Source organism: Stigmatopora argus, chromosome 21 (assembly GCF_051989625.1).
Source record: "Stigmatopora argus isolate UIUO_Sarg chromosome 21, RoL_Sarg_1.0, whole genome shotgun sequence".
Classification (NCBI taxonomy): Eukaryota; Metazoa; Chordata; class Actinopteri; order Syngnathiformes; family Syngnathidae; genus Stigmatopora; species Stigmatopora argus.
This window is the reverse complement of record NC_135407.1, coordinates 1,506,209-1,527,966: the sequence shown is the minus strand read 5'-3', so window position 1 is coordinate 1,527,966 and position 21,758 is coordinate 1,506,209. Positions and strand designations below refer to the sequence as shown.

Here is a 21,758-nt window from a genome sequence, read left to right as displayed (position 1 = left end):
CCAAACAATTTGAATATTTTTATTCCTTTCGGTTTTTTTTGTCACTGACAAAGGTTGCCTGAAAAACATTCCAAAAAATAAAATTGTACCCATCTTTCCACATCATAACGGCTGGCAGTCTGGATCACATGCACACACAAAAATGACGTCAATTGTTGATAATTACTGTACAAAATTAAAAGAAACAGTGAAAAAGGGAGAGGTTAGATCTATGAAAAATTAAATAAAAACCTGTGATGTCCATTTTTCTGACGCAGTGTGTGTGTGCTTGTGTAGTAAAATGGCTACTTCCAACAAACAATGACACAAAATAAGACCGATTCCAGTCGACAACGTATCAAAAAGTATAAAACGTAAAATACTAAGTGGGTGGGAAAGGAACATTATGAAAACAAGACTATTGTACAAAAGAGAAGAACGAACGATAGGGCGTATGTCGAGCTCAGTCAGTGGTGACTTGAGTGACCTGCGTTTCCCCCGTTTGGCTGGTGGACTGAATGAACATGGGCTGGCTCAGATCCTGACCCGCCGGCACTGTCACCTGCTGAATCTGATACAACTGCTGTAGAGCAAGAAGAGACACGGACGGTGGTGATGGCTTAAAACCTTGTTTAAAATGGCTTGAAATTCTAACACTCATTTGCAACCCTGATTGAGATTGAATCCCTGGATCAAAGTCTATCTAGTCAAGGTCACATCAATCTCTAAATCTGGTTTTGGGAAGAAAAAAAAAATGTGGAACTTAAACCATTACAGTGGTACCTCGACATACGAGCAATTTGAGATACGAGTAAAATTTCGGGCAAATATTTATCTTGAGATACGAGACAAATTTTGATATACGAGCATACAGCGGACGCGAGAGGCTGCTCATAAGATCATCATGGCCACTGTGTCTCTCCCCGCAACTCCCTCGTGTAATGTCTCTACGAGCACTAGGCGGAGCGTTGCATTTTTTTTGCATGTTTTTTTTTCCCGTTAGTCAGTGCGTATGGCGTATATACTAGTTCTCATTGGCAAGTGGTCGTGCGTTATCCTATCCTATCCTATCGTTTTGGGAATATTTTGAAGGGAAGACAAAAGCAAAGAACCCTCGATAAGTTGCATCTGAAAGTCAGGGTGGAGGCGGGGTAAATAAAGCCAACCCGGGAGAAGAAAGGTATCAAAATTTAAAACAAAATTAGAATTAAGTTTAGTCTAAGGTTAGATTAATTTATTTTGAGTGTGTCTGCATCGTCATCCAAGTTCATTTAAATTTGTTTGTTATGTTACAAGCGCGTTGCCGTGCAGAAAATCCCCCCTTCTCTCACTCCTCAAATCCGTCTAATTTCAGTACTATTAAACACATTTTAGTACTATTAAACCACTAGTGTTTTGTTACTTTGTTATAAGATGGCAAATTAGAACAAATAAAAATGTTTTTCCAATCCAATATTCTGTTTTGGGTGTTTTTTCAGAGGGTTGGAATGAATTAATTTGTTTTTAGTTCATTTCTATGGGAAACGTTCATTTGAGTTATGAATAAATCGACATACAAGCTCAGTCCGGGAACGAATTAAGCTCGTATCTCGAGGTACCACTGTACAGCAAAGGGGAATTTAGGATACTCATCCCTAAATTCTGATCCCTGACTTTTAATTTAAAACCCCTACTAAGTTACCTGCCCATCAGTGAACTGGTTGAACTGTTGCTGTCCTGCTTGCACTTCGGTCTGCGTGATCTGAAAACACAATCGCTAGTAGGTGAGACGCCAGACGCCAGACGACAGTAGGGGTATGATCAGAAGTCACCAAATGGTGGCTACCTGCTGAGTGTTGGGGAGGGTCTGAATCTGTCCTTGCACCACCTGCGCACCAGAGACGGGTTGGGCCAGGCGGATGTACTGCAGCTGGCCTGTATTCAGTTGTACCTGCGTTCAATCGACAAAGTGTCTTTAACCTCCTAAGACCCTCTTGCAAGGCATGGATTTTTATTTTCTCTTTGATATTTAGGTTAATTGGAACCTGATGAGTGTAAAACCAAAGAATTATCTTTTTACATGATGTAGTTTCTGAAAAAAAATGATGTCCACATCATAAGTGGACACCAGGCCCTTGCAGAAGGTCCCCACCTTGTGGAGTTCCTGTGTGTGGCTCCAGTTTCTTACCTAGGTCTACAATGTCTTGTGTGTCCTGTGTCTGTCTTGCTACTGCAACCATGAAGTTTCCCGAATACAGGATGAAATAAAGTTCTAACCTAACCTAACCTAGTCCATAATTTAACAATGTCGTCTTTGACAACTAAAAATGTGATGTCCACACATGTGGACGCCAGGTCATAGGAGGTTAAGAACATGCTAAAACTGTTTAGTGTAGCACTGTATCCTAGAAAGCCAGGCTTACTTTGGTCATATACATATACATATATATACACATATATATATATATATATATATATATATACATATATATACATATATACACATATATATATACACATATATGTATATATATATGTATATATATATATATGTGTATATATATGTATATATGTATATATATGTATATATGTATGTGTATGTGTATATGTATATATATGTGTATGTGTATGTGTATATGTATATGTATATATATATATACGTATATATATATGTATATGTATATGTATGTATATATACATATACACACAGACACATATATATAAAATAATAAATGGCAAATTAGTCCAGTTTTTCAAATGAAATTTTGCGTTTGGTTTCTTATAAGAAACCAGTACTGTACAGAACGATTAAAAAACTTACTTTTTTTCCCACAAAAACTTTTGGTTTAACTACATGACATGATTGTTTTTGGAACTACAAATTGAACAAAACAAAACAATTTGTTCAAAGTTGACGGTATCCTCTGTTAATTTTTGTCGTCTCACCGGGATTTGCTGGATCTCTCCTGTGTTGGTAATGATCTGCTGCATGACCTGCATGGTCTGACCCTGGGCCTGGCCTGCCTGGGTTTGCCCCCCGGTCGCCTGGACGATCTGCACCTGCTGGTCGCCCACCTGCATGGCCACGGGGGCACTCTGTTTAAAATGAGAGAGGTTGCAACGTTGATGAGAAGAAATAAAACAAGACCTAGAAGATGATGTCCTTGGATGAACTAGGATGGATTTGGGCCACATTGGGGAGGGTGATTAAGCAAGCGCATGTGGTGTTTACCGTTATGGGTGTGCCCTGTGATTGCACCTGCACTTGCTGTAACTGCTGCATGGTGGCACCTTGAAGCATCTGATGGCCCACAGACGTGGAGGAAGAGAACGGCAAAGCAGAAGCGAGGAAGTAAGGACGTGGGCGGATGATAACATTTAGGAAAAAGCAAAATGATCAATGCATCGGAATGGAAAATGCCAGGAATGGGACACACAATGATGCAGACAAAGACGGACGGGTGTGCACTTTTTGAAAATGATTCTACTAAAAGAGAAAGCCTGTCTTGGAACTCCTTCATCAAAGCCATAACTGCGGCTCAGAAACCTACTTTGAAAATCTTTTTTGAATTCAAACCTTACTTTGGATCCAAACTACAAATTGCTGCCAATTTTTTATTTATTTATTTATTTCATGTGATATTGTCTATTGGGAAATTAAGGAAGACAAACACAATTTGGCATAGTTTTCTACATTTCTAAAATATGATGAAATCTACTGTATTTTATCTAGTAAATTCGATCAGGTAAAATCTTGCTTGAAAACCTACTTAGAAAGCCCAAGATTGGCTTTAAAAGCTACTTTGAATGACTTATAAAACTCTGACTCTGGAAACAATATATTGAAACCACTGCTTTAAAAGCTAAATTTGATTTCAGTCTGTAGTTTGATATCCTAACCGTTATCTGACCAGAAAACTTTTATTTGGAACAATCACCCTAACTTTACACCCTGAAACTGTCATGAACATATTTTGTAATCTCCGAAGTAACATACAAACATACTCTAAACCATATTGAACTTTAACTCTAATCTGTAAACTTGTGTTGAAACTTTTACCCTGACTTAAACCCCTCAGTCAAAACTCTTGTTTGAGGGCCTGATTTGAAACTGAATCCTAATTTCTATGAGTCGTACGGTGTTTGTAAGGTTTTTGGGGGGTTTGTAAGGGGAATCATAATCATTTATAAGGGCAGTTATCGGCAGAGGTTGACAGGTATGGGAATTGTTTATGGCTCTCTATGTCAAAAAGGTTCCCGACCCCTGGCTTAGTGTAACTGCTTCCTCTTTAGAATTCATCCATGCCTACTTTTTGTGTGAACTAACTTATGTCAATAAAGCCAGGTGCTTCTGGTTCCTACTAAACCTCAGTTAAAAGGCCTGGACAGGCAGGTTTAGCAGTTCCTGTCTGACCACTTGACTGATACCTGTCCTTGCTGCGGCTGCGCGATGATGATCTGCCCGGGTTGGATAGTGGTGGCCGTTTGTGCAGCGGCTTGCTGGCCTTGTTGCGCACCCTGTACCTGCACAGTGCCGGGTTGCTGCGCCAGGGTGAAGTAGTACTGGACCGGCTCTGCTGGGGCCACCGTCTGACGCATCTCCTCCTACACACACAAATTGGGGGTGCAAAGAGAAGGAAGCTTGTCAGCACTCGCACCTTAGCATGTGTAATCGTAGAGGGGTGACGCTGATGAATAACTGATAGGTTGTCCCTGCAGGGGGGAAAGAGTGACGCCGTTTGAACCAGAGATTCGTTATGAGCGCATCGTAATGCGGGTCAATAAGAAGAGTGATCGCTTCTCTTCCGTGGAAGGGAAGAAAATACGTTTGGGTATTTGAGGAATTAACATCATTTACAACACCTACTTTTGGTGGGGAAGGTAAAAACATTTTTTGAAGATGGTCAGTAAAGAGTTAACAAAAAAACTAATAGAAAGCTTAACCACAATTGTGAAAGGAAATGAATCAATTATTTCTCACCTTCAGGAGATTCTAAATGGGTGGCAATTATGTAGCCAGCAAATATTCATTAATTTTTTATACTGATTAATCAGATAAGGGTAGCGGGGGTGCTGGAGCCTATCCAAGGCAACTGTGGGGTCCAGGTTGGGGACACTGTGGATTTGTGGCCAGGCCTTTTACGGTCAATTTAGAGTGTTCAACCAGCCTAACATGCATGTTTTTTGGGGCGTGGGGAAAAACCAAAGTATTCCGATAAAACCCACGCAAGACCAGGGAGAACATGCAAACATGGGTACCCCCCTGAGATTGAACCCTCGATCTCAGAGCTGTGAGGCCGTCTCCTGTGGAACCGTTTTCCGGGTCTTGTGAGAAAGGACATGACACCAGCTGCCAATTTTTCCAAAATCACAAAACCGACGGCAGAATTGCTCATGCAGGTCATCCAATGATTTCCTGTATTTTGACCGCATGAAAAAAAATATTAAATTTTTATTTATTTTATTTTTTATAAGGATTTGGACAACATTGGCGGTCCGGATTAAAAGGTCTAACAGGCCATAGTCTGAGCTAGCTGCTACCTTGCCCAATAGAAAGACAACAACTGTAGATTCTCCTACTTGGAGCGTGCAAAGTGTAAGTCCGTCCCTAAGGCTTCCATAAGCATCAACAAAGTGAATGGATGCTGCCCCATGTCCTGGCCATCACCAGGAGCGTAAACACCCCTCTCCCAGCTTCAATGACAGCACAGCTGAGAGTGTAGGATGTTTACACGCCCGGAAGATGCAAATAGATCACGTGGCCGTCCTCTTGAGAAGCGCTTGCCCTGAAAGGTTGGCGGGGAGCCGTCGCCAGATGTCAAAAGCAATAAGACGCTGCAAACATCCGACTGAAAGCCCTTGCCCCTCCGACTGACAGCTTCCAGTCAAGGATGTTTACAGCGCCTCTATGTTGCCAACACAGGAACAGCAGTTGGGTTGGTAATCTGTTTTAAAACAAAATAAAAATAGAAACTACATGGAGAGAGAGGAATATCCTACCTGTCGTTTCGGGGGCTTCAGGTCATCTCTTGGGACGATGTCAATGAGGAAGTCAAACTGGTCAAACTTGGTTATTGCCATGGCGATGTCATTCCGCTGTAAATATGGCATAAATGGGAATGCTTTTAGGACTAAAAGTATAGTACAGACAAAATTCTCAGCATTGAAGAATGGAATCAGGTAAAATTCAACCTCTTGCCTGGTGACAAAAGAAGTCTCTTCTCTCATTTGGTGGGAATAATCATGGGACAAAATATTCAGTGTTATGAAAAATAGGTCACTATGCTCTAAATCAATCACACGGAGTAAGTCAATTAATGAGTAAACTGACAAGCTCATCGTTATTTCTGTCATGGAAATTTTCTTGTGTAAAATGACTGCCTTTGGCTCAACAAAAGGTTGGGAAACACAGCTAGAGGGATCGGAAAAGTGGCTAAATAGAGCAATCAAATCGCTAAATTGGCAACATTTGCTGCCTCTTTGAATCTAGCTCCACTCTGTTCACAGCCAGCTAAGTTAATGCAACTAAGGACATGCATTTAATTAGTTTTAGTTTGTTTTTAAAATCACCTCCCCCCAAAAAACTATAACTGCACAAAACTACAGTGACAATTAGTTTTAATGGTTGAGGCCATTTTTTTTCTAGAAGGGGAAAACTATACAGAGTGTCTGTGATTGCTATACTACATCTCTTCCCATGTCCACAGTCGAGCGCCGCCTCTGGAATTTTCCACAGGATATTGGCTGTCAGAACCCCCTCCATTGTGACCCACCCAGCACTAGGGGAGCTATTTATAGCTACTACTTGATTAATATCTGGCCACACCGGGTCACACATTTACACTTGTTCCATTGATAAGCGTTGCTGTGGTGACCCGGAATGGCATTACGTGCACGTGTGTTCAGGAAAACCTGCCTGTGGCTTTAAGGGAGCTACTTTTTGGCAAATTAAAACAGTTGCTTGTGTTTTAATATAAAGTTTGTGATATAAAAAACATACAATAACTAAACACCCTAATTGGAAAAATCTTGAGTGAACTTCTGTTCACCCATTTTATTATTTGTTCGCGGGCCGCATTAACGTCAACTCGATTTGATGTGGGCCGGACCATTTTAGATATAATTTTTAGATATTTAAATTTAAAAAAATGATTAAATGAACTGGATCAAAAGCCCTCAATATTAAGTTTTTTATAGATCTAAAACAATGTTTATTTGAGCTTTTTTTTCTTAGTAAGGGAAAATCTCTTTTAATCATTATTTTCCATATTAAAGTGGAAAATAGAAAATATTTTTATATATTTTTAGATTTTACAAAATGATTTTTGAACGAGTCGAGTCGTACGGTGTTTGTAAGGTTTTTTGGGGGTTTGTAAGGGGAATCATAATCATTTATAAGGGCAGTTATCGGCAGAGGTTGACAGGTATGATATAATGTGTGTTATATCTCCATTATAAGAACTGCATCTTAAAGTGTCTATCTTGAGGCTTTAATATTATTCTAAAATGTGGTTTCCTTGTCAGTGATGACAACAACAAAAATCTCCATTGCCTTTAGCTCAGTTAAACTGATACATAATCATTCACTTCCAGTCAAAATGTTCTAGACGTCCATCCCTGTCAATGACAGACTTTCCAGGAGAGATGAACTTGATAATGCAGCACGTCACACACTTGCCCAAATGGATTGGATTGAGTAAAGGTCCACTTAAGTCATTTTTCTGAGATATTTTTTTGCTTCAAATTGAATTTGTCATTAGGACAATGTCAGGCAAAAACTTCTCCAAACTAAGTCACAAGCTTTAAACTTTCCAGCCATAGTCTGATGAACGTGATAACGTTGTACCTGCATCACACCACCCTCAAAAACACACATGCACACGCAGACACGCTAATCTCCACGAGGTATGTGAATGGATAAAGTGGACTTAAAGGCTTTCATGTTCTGCTTCACAATTTTCCCTTCTTAACGTCCTGGTGAGACGAGCTCTGAGCTGACATCCCAACTGTTCCCATTGCTCCCACCATGCCCCTCCACTCCATTACAACCAGCACCCTGCCCTCCCCCTTAGCGCCGTTCCCAGAGTCCGGCTTATTCAACTTCGGGCCCAAATGGCAGCGTGGGGTGAGCAGAAAGTGGGTCAGTGGCGTCCGCCTGGCTTTCAGAATCAGTGAAGGGAGTGAGAAGTGAAGGCAGAGTCATTCCTCAGGGGGGGATTGGCTGCTATGAGGCCCCCTTTTGCATGACCACGTACACTGTCACCAGCCCTCAGTGAACCGCAATAAAAGCAACGTGTGCTTTCGTTGCCCGCAAAAGAAAGCTCCGTCCGCCAAGTACATTATGAAATAGGAGCAACAACTAAAGTACGGACGAGGACTGACCTGTAGCGTGCGCCGCTTGTTATCCTCCGTGTGGATCCATGCTCGAAGAGTGAGCTCCGTGATGAAGATCTGTGCCGCTTTGGCGAACAGCACGGGAGCCTCGGCACTGATCATCTGCACGATTGGTGAAAAAAAATATCGTGTAAAACGTGAAAGCGATCTGTACAGTTCAATATGAAAAAAATAAAGTGTGATTAGAAAAATGTATAAACTTAAATTATCATATTTTGCAGACAATAAGTCACTTTTTTCATTGGCTGGGCCTGCGACTAATGCTCAAGTGTGACTTGTATATGTATTTTTTTTCTCTCTGACCAGCTTGTTATGTTGGTTTGTTGTTGTTTTTTTACACTATAGTTATCTAAAAAAATGTCTTAGCAAATGCTTGTTTAGCCCATAGTTCCCCATTTTATTATTGTTACTTTAACGTATATTTGTTCTTGGTTTTTAATAAAAATCCAAAATTGTCCTCCCAAAAACACGACTTATACTCCAGTGTGACTTATGTATTTTTTTTTTCTCTCTGACCAGCTTGTTATGTTGTTTTTTTGTTGTTTTTTTACACTATAGTAATCTAAAAAAACTTGTCTTAGCAAATGCTTATTTAGCCCATAGTTCCCCATTTTATTATTGTTACTTTAACATACATTTGTTCTTGGTTTTTGATAAAAATCTAAAATTGTCCTCCCAAAAACATGACTTATACTCCAGTGTGACTTATATATATATATTTTTTTCCTCTTCAATGTGTATTCTTCGGCTGGTGCGACTTATGATCCCAAAAAAATATGGTCTACATGTTTGACATATTTTGTTAAGCAAGACAGCAGTACTTATAAGCAGTCTAAGAACTGATTGCTCGATAGCAAGCAAGGAACAATTTTCTTGCGATTTTTCAAAGACAGTAATTTTCAAATTTTGGAAGGAAAGTTTGATTTTACGAAAGGCCACCATTTAACCAGCGACATAGAATTAGTACACTGTACTGTGACAAAGCTAAAGTGTGGTTAAAAATGAGAAAAGAGTTGCGTGTCTGTTGATAACCTTCCAAAAAACAACTCTTGCTAATAGCAGTCGGCAGGTTAAATTGAAGAATGAAGCCTTCTAACGTCTCTAAAATATATTAAAAGGGGAACAAATCTTGATGTACTAGCAAAACAAGGCATTACGATTAATGTAACATACAGAAAAAAAGGAGTTGGAGGGGGTAGCCTCAAAATAATCTCTGAATGTTTCCAGAAAATTTGCGCTGACAATATTTTTGAAACTATTGGGATAAAATGCTAAAAAAATGTCATTTCCCCTTCGAATTAACACTATTTTTTTATTGCACACAATATTTAAGCTCTCTAAACCACCGCAAAGCTAAGTCAATAGCACAAATCTAGTGTGACAACAGTTTGAACAGAAAACAAATATTGGACACCTAGTGTTTGACCTGGTCAAATTTAAATGTAAGATAATTGAAATGTATAATCATTAAAAACTTGACTTTTTTACATTTTAGAATCTTACAGCAAGGAAGCTATAAGTGACGTTTCTTGTAGCTTCATCACTATGTAATATAAGCAGCTAAAGGCTTTAAAAGAGCAGTGAGAACTGCCGAATTGCGGCTCCCAGAAGGGTCTCGCTGTCCTCATATATACGCCAGTGATCTCCTGATCTCTTTACTGCTTTTAAGCCGCTGCTTAACAGGAGAGGACGGTGCTCTTGACACGACATGGGCCGCGTCCCGCTCGCGGTCCGAGCCGATAATCCAGCCGGGACGAGCAAAATAAATCGCCCGCCACGTGGCATGTGCCCTCTTCCCGGAGAAAAAAATCCGGTATTGGTTCCGTTCTTTTACCTTCACATCTTCATCTAGCTTCATGATTTTCTTGATTCGAGCTAAAGGCAACTCCTGCACGCGAAAGTCCTTCTGGAATCAAGAAATGGGTTCAGCAAAAGGCAAAAACAACCAATTGGTGATCTTCCGTTTGTTTGTAACGTCTACTTACAACAGTCAGGTTCCGGATCTCCTCCATGACGCGAGGCCAGAAGGACTGAAGCGTCTGCTGGGCATCGCTGCCGCCGGCACCAAACGAATCCGCTGACATGATCTGGAAAGCTGCATGGAGAGAATAGAAACATTAGCATTAGTACAGTTTTGTTTCTACGAGTGGATATTGGCTCTGTTTTGCAGTGGGTAGCGCATCATAAAAGAATTTCAGATGGTAATCCTAGACCATAAATGACACATGGATCTTTCACACAAGCACAGCCAACATATTTGTCATGTCCCCATGACTATGTAGTCAAGTTGGTATCCACCTTCACACTCCCATACCTGTCAACCTCTGCCGATAACTGCCCTTATAAATGATTATGATTCCCCTTACAAACCCCCCAAAAACCTTACAAACACCGTACGACTCGTCGTACGGTGTTTGTAAGGTTTTTTGGGGGGTTTGTAAGGGGAATCATAATCATTTATAAGGGCAGTTATCGGCAGAGGTTGACAGGTATGCACTCCCAAATCGGTATTGGTACCTTTTAAACAAAGTCACGGTGGCGGCAGAGAAGGTTTTAAACTTCACCCTATTTTCCCCTACTTTGTTAGAATTCCGCCACTGACACTGTTGTTTAACCATCGCCAATCCCAGAAGTATCATAAGCGTAGTACTCTTCCTCCGTGTACAGTGTTGGTCTTGTTCAGTTTCAAAAAATCTGCCACAACAGTTGCTGAAGTAAATTGTAGTTTTCCAAACACTAGAGTTGTTAAAACCTCTGTCACAGGTTTCCGCTATCCATTTAACAGAGGTGATCATTGCACTTTGATGGCTCATCTTTTCCACCCATAAAGCACCAGGCCCTCAACCAAAGACCTCAACAACGCAACTGTCAAAAAGCTTTGACAGACAGTTTAAAAGGGTTTGAAGCTTGTCATCATCACCTTCTAATTGAGCACCACCTAACAAGACAATAAATGTCCCAGTGCAATTTTAAATGTGGCCTTCCCCTTGGTTTTTGCTACCATTCTAAAGGCATGGTGTCCTGAAATGAACTGAACTGTTCAGTGGCATAACAAACACAACGCGTGGCATCGTTTAAGCGGCTATGTCGAACACGCCGGGGTCATATACCGTCACAACATACTATTAATATCATCATCTCATTTTTAAAAATAAGGCTTGAACATGCTTCTATTCTTGTCCTGGTGGGATTGTCACTATCTACCCACATAGCTGGCCCTCCTCGCCTAGCGTGTTTGGGATAGGAACGATGCCACCGTGTTCAGTGGCAAAGAACCCGAGTAACATGTTCACAGAGTGCTGTTGGGGTTAGGAAGACGCTAAAGGAGGGGGATTGGGGGTGTCTGAAAGAGGATCCGGCAGGTTACTACGGCATGCGAGGAATCTCTTTGGGGAATGTGGGGGTGTAGCATGTCTGGGCACGCACAACTACCAAATGTCTGGATCGCAGTCTCGCTCTCAAGAGATACAGTCACCTTTGCCTGAGTTTGCGCCACAGTGCCACAGGCTTTAATACAGGACAGGGATGAGACAGACAAAACCGCGGGTGCTATGCCGCCACCGGTGAGCTATGTGGGTCAAAACTCTTCCCAAAAGCAGAATTTTCCTCAAGACTGACAAGTCTGTACGGTATTTTCTCACATATAAGCCGCATTTGTAACTCTAAAAAAATGATGACTGAATCAAGGCTTATATGCGAACAAAATGCTATACACTTTTTCACCAGTATATGTCGGCAAAATAACATTTACTATTTTTTAGTTATTTTCTGTTTTGCAGTAAGAAAACAACCATTACTGGATGAATTACTAACTTGCCTATGATTTTGACCCTAATAATATGCTTTTGATTCATACACTATCTGAGAAATACCATGTGCGATGATTTTTAAGTAACACATTTGTACTCTCCATTAAAACCATAAACATACAGATGAAAATTGTGAATCCGGGGGCGGCTTATACACGAGAAATTGTAAAATTCACGATTTTAAGGCAATTTAAGGGTACGGCTTATACGTGGGGACGGCTTATACGCGAGAAAATAACCGTACTTTTTTTGTGGTTCGAATTCTACAGGCCCTAGGTCAGAAAATTCCCCTCTTGAATGTCATGGGTGCTATTGAACTTCGTAGCAACCTGAATGAATGCGACAGAGAGGCCGCTGTGGTAATCAATGGCGTCACTTGTGGCTGCCATGACAGTCGAGTGATTGACCTTGAAAACAGCCCGCCGTGCGCGCTCATCCGCTCAATTTCAAATTCGACTGAAACGCGGCTGCGAAGTACGCCGATCCACGACGTCTTCCGGCATCCGGGATTCCAAGTGCAACAAGGCGAGAGAAGAGCTCGTTTGTCCCGGCCGGGAGAGGCGGTTAAATCAGCAACTGGTCTCGTGGTGATCCCAAACAAAATGGCCTTGTCCCTGAGCGTGCCTGCCAGGCAGGGAAAGTCGCTCTCCCTCGCGCTAAACCTGAACAATTGAGTCCATTAGCGTCAGGAGTTAGCCTTTAATGTCCCAACAATGACATGGTGGGAAACAATAGCGAAATGTCAGCACGTTCGCATTCTTTCCAAGTCTTTCTGTGATCTTTTTTTTAGAACTTTACTCCAAATAGTCATAGGGGACGAAACAAGTGCAAAAAAACGGCAACCCGATACAAAAACTAGGTAAATGTGTCAGAGAAGTTTTAATTCAACAGTATGTTTTTATCGTTTTCTAGTGAGAATGCTTCCTAATATTTCTCGTTGATATGAGAGATGAAAAAACATATTGACGAAGCCTATTTCTGTCCAGAATGTCACCGTTTTTCCACCATAGCTTAGCTTCTTTGCCTATGTCGGTCGGCGCAGTGTGAAGGACATCTATCATCTCCTCTTCTCTGCAGCACCGCCATTATCGTCCTTTCAGGTCGCAGAGAAGCTGCGGTGTAGGGTTTCCGCTTGCTGACGTTTATCCTCAACCTTTACGACTTTCACCTGACACCTCTTCTTCTTCTTCCTTCGAGAAAGTCAATGCTGCTGCGCTGAATCAGCAGCAGTGCTAATGTTTCTTTTCCAGCGGGACATCGAGCACCCACAGTCTCAATAGCGCCTGCCAAGATAGCGACAAACCCTGACGTGGCAATAGCAGTTCGCCGTAAGCGTGAGTGTACTAAAAATTAAAGGAACTATATCAATTAAATCATTAAGTTTCACTCCTTTAATTGTTTTGTGGTTCATTGACAAATGAGCGGATGAGCGTGCCAAGTGCCATTTTTTTTTTTTTTTGTGCTAGCATGGTGACCAAAGAAATACAAGTTTAAAAACATGCACAAAAATGTGCATGGTAGCATGACTTTTTTTTTTGGAGGAATTTAGAACTTTTATACCAATTAAAAAAAAACTGTCACTGCTCCCTTTGAATGGCAAAGACCAGAAGAAAAGTGTCAAATGTAATTTACAACTTTGCAGATATACTATTAAATCTATGATTTTTAATTTTAGAAGTACAAGCCAGACTTTGTTGCTTGTTTTTTTTGTTCTATTCCCTCAAAAAGTAAAAAGCCATCAATAATTGGGAAGAAAATGTTAAAAAAAAAACGGAGGGGAGTATTTTTTTAAAGCAGCTTTTTCCCCATTTAAAACAGGATAATTTACTAAAAAAAATAATCTGTGCCTACTGAACAGCAAAAAAAAGATGTCTTTTATGGGAGCTAATTATTTTCCCCAAAATTTCACCCGATTTCTGTTTTTGCTTTTCTAAGCTTTGTTATGTCGCTATGCTAGTGAGCTAGTTTCCTTTGTTTCTTGAAAACCATGCCCAGTACAAAAAGGTTCCATGCACGCACAAAAACGTCATTTGAACCAAATTAGAGGAGTTACATTTTAAAGTAACCAATGCGAAAACACGCGTGCGAGCCGCCGAAAGGGCGATCTGCTCCGAAAATAGCCTCATTTATTTGCTGCAACGAGTTATGGCAAAATCCTGACTGGAGACGGCCAGCTTCCTTCCTTCCTCCCGCGCCGCGACCTCAAATCGACCTTCCCAATGGTGACGAGTGAAATGACTGAAGGTCTGCGGAGAGGGGAAACAAAACGTGTCGCCGTGATTGCTTTGCGCTAAAGCTACCGTCTTTGGCAACAGATGTTGACCTTGAAAGACGTGTTCACAAACAGAGTAACCAATCCAATAAGAGGGGTCAATCATCTACTACCGGAAAAAAAAACAAGTTCCCAGGAGGTAATTATAGATTAACTACAAGACCCCGCATGGGTTCTATGGGTATTTTAGGACACAAAACCATCTATTCTTCAAACTTTGCCCTTGGTCCTGCATTTGAGCAAAATCCAGGAAGTGCTCGTCACTGATCCGTCAAGGTCATTTGCCAGAACGGAACGTGACGACGTAGGGTTGAACTGGATTGGATGTTAGATCAAGAGGGGTTTGTACTGGAGTACTATGGTCAACCCGAACTTGAATGAGTTAGCACACAGCTAGCAGAACCAAGCAACCCCCTCTCGTTTTTAGCTTTCACTTCCTCCACATACTTCCTCGCATTCTTGTGACCTTCATCCAACGCCAGGCCGCTGAGGAAGAGGAGGCGGGAGGAAGGCTAAGCTACCTGCCAAGGGCAAAAGGGACGCAGCACTTGCACTGACCTCAGCGGCGTTGCGGGCCGCCACCGCTACCACAAACATTCACATCCAAACCCTCGAGATGTTAGATTCAACTTAGAGCTGGGTTATTTTTAGTCTTCCTAACTGTTGTAAAAAAAAAAAAAAGCAGTGGAAAGTTTCAACAAGAGCGAGAGAACAGGAATGGAGAGTGAAAGGGGCAAGCGAGGGGAAGCGGCGCCCTCCAAAAAAGATTCCATCACAAGAGATCAGATCAGACCACTAGCCTCCTGTGCCTGCCCCCTTTCTCTCCTCATCCTTCCACAGCCCATCTGGAAGGCTGGCAGTGTTGGGGGAGTCGTGGGGGGGTGGAGGTCACTGTGACCAGCTGCACCTCCAACCCTCAACGCCCCCCCCCCCCCCCCCCCAACCTTTGCGTGTCCCTTTAAGATGGATGCCGCTGTGTCAGCGGATGACGCCGGTGTGTAAACAAGAACGTTTGAAAAGATGAGGGTCCCAATTAACTCATGTGAAATGCGTAAATATTAATGTTTGGGGCTGTAATTACTGTCAGTACTTTGTTTAGTGACAAACAATGACAGAAGGGCAAGACAACGTCAAAAGGATTTTTTAGGAGGAATCGTGACAGAATGCAAATCCGATGACTTTCAATTTGATTCAAAGCCTAGTTAAGTCCTAAATTGTGATGTTCTGCTATATTTGGTGTTTTTTCACTCATATTTCTATATTGAACAAATATAAGTATTTGAAAAATATTTTGTATTTTTATATTTTCGTTGCCTTACGCACCAAATACTTCAATTTCTGTTGATTAGTATATTTTAATTCTATTTCAGTGTTTTTTCCTGCTATACTCTGGACTATACACTTAATCTTGTGCATTTGACATGCAATTATTTGCACCATTTTTGTATTTTAGATACTTGATTTTTAACTAATCTTGTCTATTTGTTTCCTATTTTCCGGCTTTTTGTGCATTGTTTTCCAAAATTTCGACCATTTAAGAAAAAAGGTGGACTAAAACCTGTATTGGATTTACTGTTATTTCATATTTTGATTTGGCAAATGAACAGTATTCATAATATTGTTGGCGTAGTGATGACATCAGAACACAACAAGTGACAGCCTCAAGAGCAAGCTGCTGCTGTTCCAACTCAAGGACACAACTCAGGACAGGACAGCGTCATCACTACCGGAGGCCAGAACAATTACCGGTGCCCCTCTGTCATTCATTTTGTTTATTGTTAACTATGTATTTCTAGTGGTCGCACTCACCCGCGTGCCCTTCATGGTGGATGGTCCGTCCCGTGCTGATGGAGGGGAGGGGGTGCAAAGGACGCTATTTGAGTCTCCTTGCAGCAAGAACTTCCTTCCGAAAATGCACTCTCGCTTCGGTGCTGGGTTGAAACCAAACTCTTTTAAAGCTCTTCTCCGTGTCCCCCTCCCCATATTTCTTTCAAAACAAAAAAGGAAAGACTGCTAGAGAGCAGTCACAGTCCGACTCCTGACTCGAACCACTTTGCCTTTAACGTTGGCCCAAGCAATCAATCCAGCCAGCTTGCTACGTGAGACCCCGGCCCCGCCTCCTAGCCGACGACAGCCCGAAGCTCTGCACTATCATTGGCTGGCCAAGCACGTCCGTCATTCCCTCTATTCGGCCCGCCCCTTCTGCGTTGATGGCCAACTTCCTGCTCTAAGTTACCTTGAGCAGCAGCGTTAGGGGTCAGAGGGAAGATAGAAGCGCAGAAAAGAGAAAAGTGAGCTAAAAGCCTTAAGCGAGATGCACGGCAAGCTTGTGCCGGCTTGTCTTTTTTTGCATTGTCCTCTTCAGTGACCCCCTTCTCCCCCGCCCGCCCTCCGCCACTCGTCCCTTTGCCTTCCGCGCGCTGCTCCGTCTGTGGCTGCGCTCTTATTTACAATGTCAAAGTAGACGTCTCCCTTTAGCCCCGCCTTTGCAGTCGCGCCATTGGTCGGTCAGGGAATGTCGTAATGGACGCGCTCACTGCTCATTGGCCCGCAGGGGTGCCAGTGCGGGCCGCCGCGTGTTGCGTGCGCAAGATTTAAAGTACAAGCGCACGCCGTATACACACGCACATACACAAACAGACACTTTGTCCTTGCTTTCTCATTCATCCTTGCGGACGCAGGTACAACATGGCAGTTATCGAGATCAATTTGATTCATAAAAACATGAACACTGTAAAGTACATTTTGCACTTTGCTGTGATTGCACCGATAAAGGTCAAGTTGAATATTCTCTCAAAGGTAAGTGAAACAGGTAAATGATAAACCGTGATAAAAGTCAAACGGTGAGTGGCTCCTTGATTTAGAGGTTTTCCTTAAATCCTTGCTGAGAGAATTAACCTGCATATGGACGTGAACCCAGTTCTGGGGTCCTGGGTTCTAATCCAGATCGGTCCTCCTGTGTGGAGTTTGCATGTTCTCTATGTGGGTTTTCTCCGGGTACTCCGGTTTCCTCCCACATTCCAAAAACATGCATGGTAGGCAAGTTGGACACTCTGAATTGTCCCTAGGTATGAGTGTGAATGGTTGTCCGTCTCCTCCTGCCCTGTGATCAGCTGGCCACTTATTCAGGGTGTCCCCCGTCCGTCCCGAGCCCGAAAAAATACAAATAATAATTAACCACACTTGGAAACTTAAGAAATGGCGTGTCATGGAGACTCAGCTGCCTCATAACCAATAGGAGGCCAGCAAAGTGTTGGGCGATAGCCAAAGGGAGAGCAACTCTACCAGGCAAATTTCAAAATAAAATACAGGACGCCCCGAGTGTATTACGGGTCGGGAATTTTTGAGACTTTGCGTTTTGTAACTTGAATTTCTTTCGTATCCTAAGTCAAAAGTTTCCTGTCGAAGCATTTTGTAACCTGAATATTTTGTTTGTAGAGGTACAACACTGTATTTAAAATTTTCTAAGTACCTCGAATGGGGCTTTGGCATTTACCGATTAGTATTCATTCTGCATTATTGGTGATGCTTGTGTTAGAAACTGCAATGTGTGTAATTCATTGCCTTGTGAAATAATTGATTAATTTTTAACAAAAAATAAACAGTCAACCGGGAATATTTTTTTACTTGAAATCAGGCATTCTACATTTTGACACAGATAGACTTGCCGCAAATGACTAAGTCCACTTCTGTGTTTTACTGCGCAGCTTCCTGTGATGTTATTTACACATCCTAACAATAATGAAAGGAAAATAAAAATGTTGAGATCAAGATAACCTGTTATTTTGTCTGTCTATTTTTTTTCCACTATTTTCAATATCCCATTAAGCTTTTGCAAAAATAAGTATACGCACAATTTTGACTATTGCATGGGCCAATCCTCTGATGTATTTGGCATTAACCCTGGTAACTTAAAATAATTTCCGTTTTCTACTCACATTCCGCAAAAGTTCTGACTCACAACAGCCACAAAAAGGTATTTAATTAAATCTAATTTTGATGTTAGTGGAGCTGACACGTAAAACTGTGATGCTGTGGTCAGGGAAGCTAATGCAATCGACGGCTACGAATAGCTTCTGTGCTATTCATGGAAAAACATATTTTTAGACACGTGCCGAGGAAATGAAGAATCCCGATAGCAACTCTCTAGCAGACAATGGTCTTTGTTGTTGGGTGGTATGTGCACCTCAAAAACAGAAACCGTCGCCTCAGGACAATAAGACTGAACGGCACTCATGCTAATATCCCATGTTGGTCATGTTGTGTCACCAGTCACTAATATGCAGGGCATAAAAAAACGTATTTTTGCATTCTGCTTACAATTTATCATGTACACAAACACAGTTCCGCCACTGTATCTTGGAGCTGATAATCAATGATCAAAATAATTTATCCCCCACGCCTACGTTCTTATACTACTATGGTGAGAACACATCAGATGCATACCTGTCAACCTCTGCCGATAACTGCCCTTATAAATGATTATGATTCCCCTTACAAACCCCCCCAAAAACCTTACAAACACCGTACGACTCGTCGTACGGTGTTTGTAAGGTTTTTTTGGGGTTTGTAAGGGGAATCATAATCATTTATAAGGGCAGTTATCGGCAGAGGTTGACAGGTATGCAGATGATTCCGCCACTTCTGTGAGAAAGGCTTCCAAAACTGTCCAAGTGATAAGAAACAGAGTAGGAGAAAGCAAGCAAGAGAAGCAAAATGAGTCAAAACTCTCAAGATGTCCCCATTTTTCTATTTGGGTGACGAGCACAGGGACCGACGGGCCCACCGGTTGGTCCCATGTGTGTCCAACATGGCCGCCCCTGAAAAAGACACCTGGCAAGGTCACAGCGGACGCCAGACCTTCCCATGACCTGCAGCAACACCGTGTTTGGAGATAAACACGGAGCAGACAGATTGGACCTTTTCATAAACACACAGCATGAAGGCAAAGCCAACATTCAACTACTCACATAACACAGGTTTTTGGACCAAAATGTGTGATTCGGTGGACTCATCTCATTTTTATTAAATTTGAGCAATCTAGCCATTACATACATCATTGTACAGATGTATGAAATAGCTAATTCTGAGCACGGAACTGCGTTTACCGTATGCATTACACTGCACTAAGGTGGGCAAGGTTTGCACACTAGAAAGAGCAGCACAATGTTCATCGAATAAAAACAAGGAATTACACCGCACACTGTTTAGTATTTATATATACAACAAATTAATAGCACTTCTATAAATTACAATGGGAAATGGAGTTAGAAGATGAAAGAAATTATTTAATTATCCTAATTATTATTTAAATATTAGTTTCTGATTTTCTTTAAAATATTTTTTTCACATTCACAAAATGTAACCCCCTACTAGTATTATAAAGTACAACTCTACCGGTACCATTTTTATTAATGTATTTTTATATTTACGTATAAAGTATAACTCTACTTACAAAATTTTCAATTTACGAAAATAGTTCTGGAACCAATTAATTTCGTAAGTTGAGGTACGACTGTATTGCAGTAACTTTTTCAGATACTTCATTATGTGAAAATTTCATGGGTGCATTTAACCAATATTTATAAATATTGCTAATTTGTTTTCTAACATGACATTTTACTTTTGTCTAGTGTTTATTATTTGTCTTCTGTTTATTATATTTTTGCAATATTTGTCTCGTACTTGTGCTTATTGGGAAAGGGATTTTTTTTTAGGATGGGTGACAGGTCAGGGGTACATCAGTCTGTCATTTTATATTACTTCCTAATAAGCTGTTGTGATTCTTTTATTTAGGATACCATGAACCCAGAAATGCATTATTATGGCACAAGTGTTTATTAGCACGTTATTCCCCGGTTTGTTGCATAAGACGTGTCAACTGCGGCGACTGCACATTTGCTATAAACAAACCAGTACATCATCCCTGTGACCTTGCGCTCGTCTTGGCTTGCAACATACGTCAAACTGCTGACGTTATTCAAACATCGACAAAATGCTAAGGAAAAAAAAAACACAAAACGAGACTGTGGATAACTTGACAAAATTCGACAAGGACGAAGAGACAAACTGTAGGTCAAATCAACTACAGTGTAACGCCACAAAAACAAAGGAGTTTTGAAGGGTTAGCAACGTTAGCGACTACACTATGCTCTTGTGGCTCGCGGGAGCTAACGTGAATGCTAAACAAGTTAAAGCCTACAAGTTTATTTTAGTACGTCGCAGCCGCCATCACCAAGTGGGAAGTTGTTAAAGCTTCACTCTGGTCCGGGCAAGACGGAGACCTAACCAATAAAGACAACGTTTGGATGTGTCATTCAGACCAATCAAACCTCGGACTACATTCCACCAATCAAGCTTTGTAGGGGGCCAATGCTCCCTCGAAAGGCAACTGGCGCCATTCGGGCTCACGCCAAAGCGGCCCGCTATATCGACTCCTCACTGACGACGTGAGCCAAGATGGAGGAAAACAGGCGCCAGTTTCATACGCGGGACACCCAATAAGCGCCTCACAAAGCGCGGGGAAGGAAATGGCGCCGCTGTTCATCTCGCCCCAAAACAATCGTCTATTGGTTAAGAATGAGCACATGAACACAGGCGAAATACTTAAGTCCCCACACCCTCGGTAGCATTTGTAGCGGAGCCACATGCTCGTCACAAAAATAGATTCACAATTTGGGTACTCACTTTCTCGTATGGATGTCGAAGCGAAGACCGGTGCGGCAGTATTATTTATATTATTAAGCTAGCCGAAGTAAAACAAGATGGCGGCGGCCCGAACAGAAATAGGCTGTGTCGCGCGGTGTGATGACGTCACCATCCACGGACTGACAGCAGGCCTTGCTGTAGTTACGTTTTCAAATATTGAGAAATAAACACTTTCAATTTTTAAACTAATATCATTTGTGTGTGGAAATTAATATTTATTCATGTTTAGTCCGTGTAAAATTTAATTGCTAATGAAGTGTATTTTTCCCTCTCAATATTACTATGAGAACGTTTCATAAGATCTAAAAGCCATATTTGGAAAAATGTTTTATGGGTTATTAATAAATGTGGGGGAAATGTTTTTAGCTATTTCAGATTTTTCAGTAAACGAATAATGAACTACTAAATTTTGTAAAAAAAAAAATACTATAAAAATTAAAAGCCCTCGTTTTAAGGGGGTTACAATATTTTAGTAGTCACCATATTTTGGGTACAATAATTCAAACTTCTTAGTTTTCTGTCACAATGGAGCTCAAGTGCGACCCCGTATGTTGCTCAACCCCACAGACCGGACAAAGGAATAATTCGCTACCTACAGCTAGCCACTAGTAGTCACT

The 21,758-nt window shown here is 41.4% G+C and overlaps 1 protein-coding gene across 5 annotated transcripts; it reads right to left on the bottom strand.

Moving 5' to 3' along the window:
• Positions 1-5: 5 nt before the first annotated feature.
• On the bottom strand, positions 6-21,251 carry nfyc (nuclear transcription factor Y, gamma). 5 transcript variants are annotated; one of them, XM_077589928.1, is made up of 11 exons: positions 21,121-21,251; positions 10,338-10,447; positions 10,187-10,258; positions 8,341-8,454; positions 5,959-6,054; positions 4,387-4,563; positions 3,191-3,259; positions 2,905-3,054; positions 1,805-1,909; positions 1,661-1,720; positions 6-562 (listed from the first exon to the last, which is right to left on the bottom strand). In XM_077589928.1, exons 2-11 carry the CDS (start codon positions 10,434-10,436, stop codon positions 443-445), a joined length of 1,062 nt encoding a protein of 353 aa, XP_077446054.1. In that variant the 5' UTR covers positions 10,437-10,447; positions 21,121-21,251; the 3' UTR covers positions 6-442. The 5 variants fall into 5 exon arrangements, with proteins under 5 accessions (XP_077446054.1, XP_077446058.1, XP_077446057.1 ...); XM_077589932.1 differs by having other exon boundaries at positions 10,187-10,255; XM_077589931.1 differs by lacking the exon at positions 21,121-21,251 and adding an exon at positions 16,243-16,829 and having other exon boundaries at positions 10,187-10,255.
• Positions 21,252-21,758: the final 507 nt, after the last annotated feature.

Excerpts from the sequence above, each read along its gene's own strand:
- nfyc (XM_077589928.1), bottom strand. The coding sequence starts at position 10,436 with ATGTCAGCGGATTCGTTTGGTGCCGGCGGCAGCGATGCCCAGCAGACG. Across the intron at positions 3,055-3,190 it reads CACAGGGCACACCCATAACG|AGTGCCCCCGTGGCCATGCA; the intron begins GTAAACACCACA and ends CATTTTAAACAG. Across the intron at positions 1,721-1,804 it reads CCCTCCCCAACACTCAGCAG|ATCACGCAGACCGAAGTGCA; the intron begins GTAGCCACCATT and ends TTGTGTTTTCAG.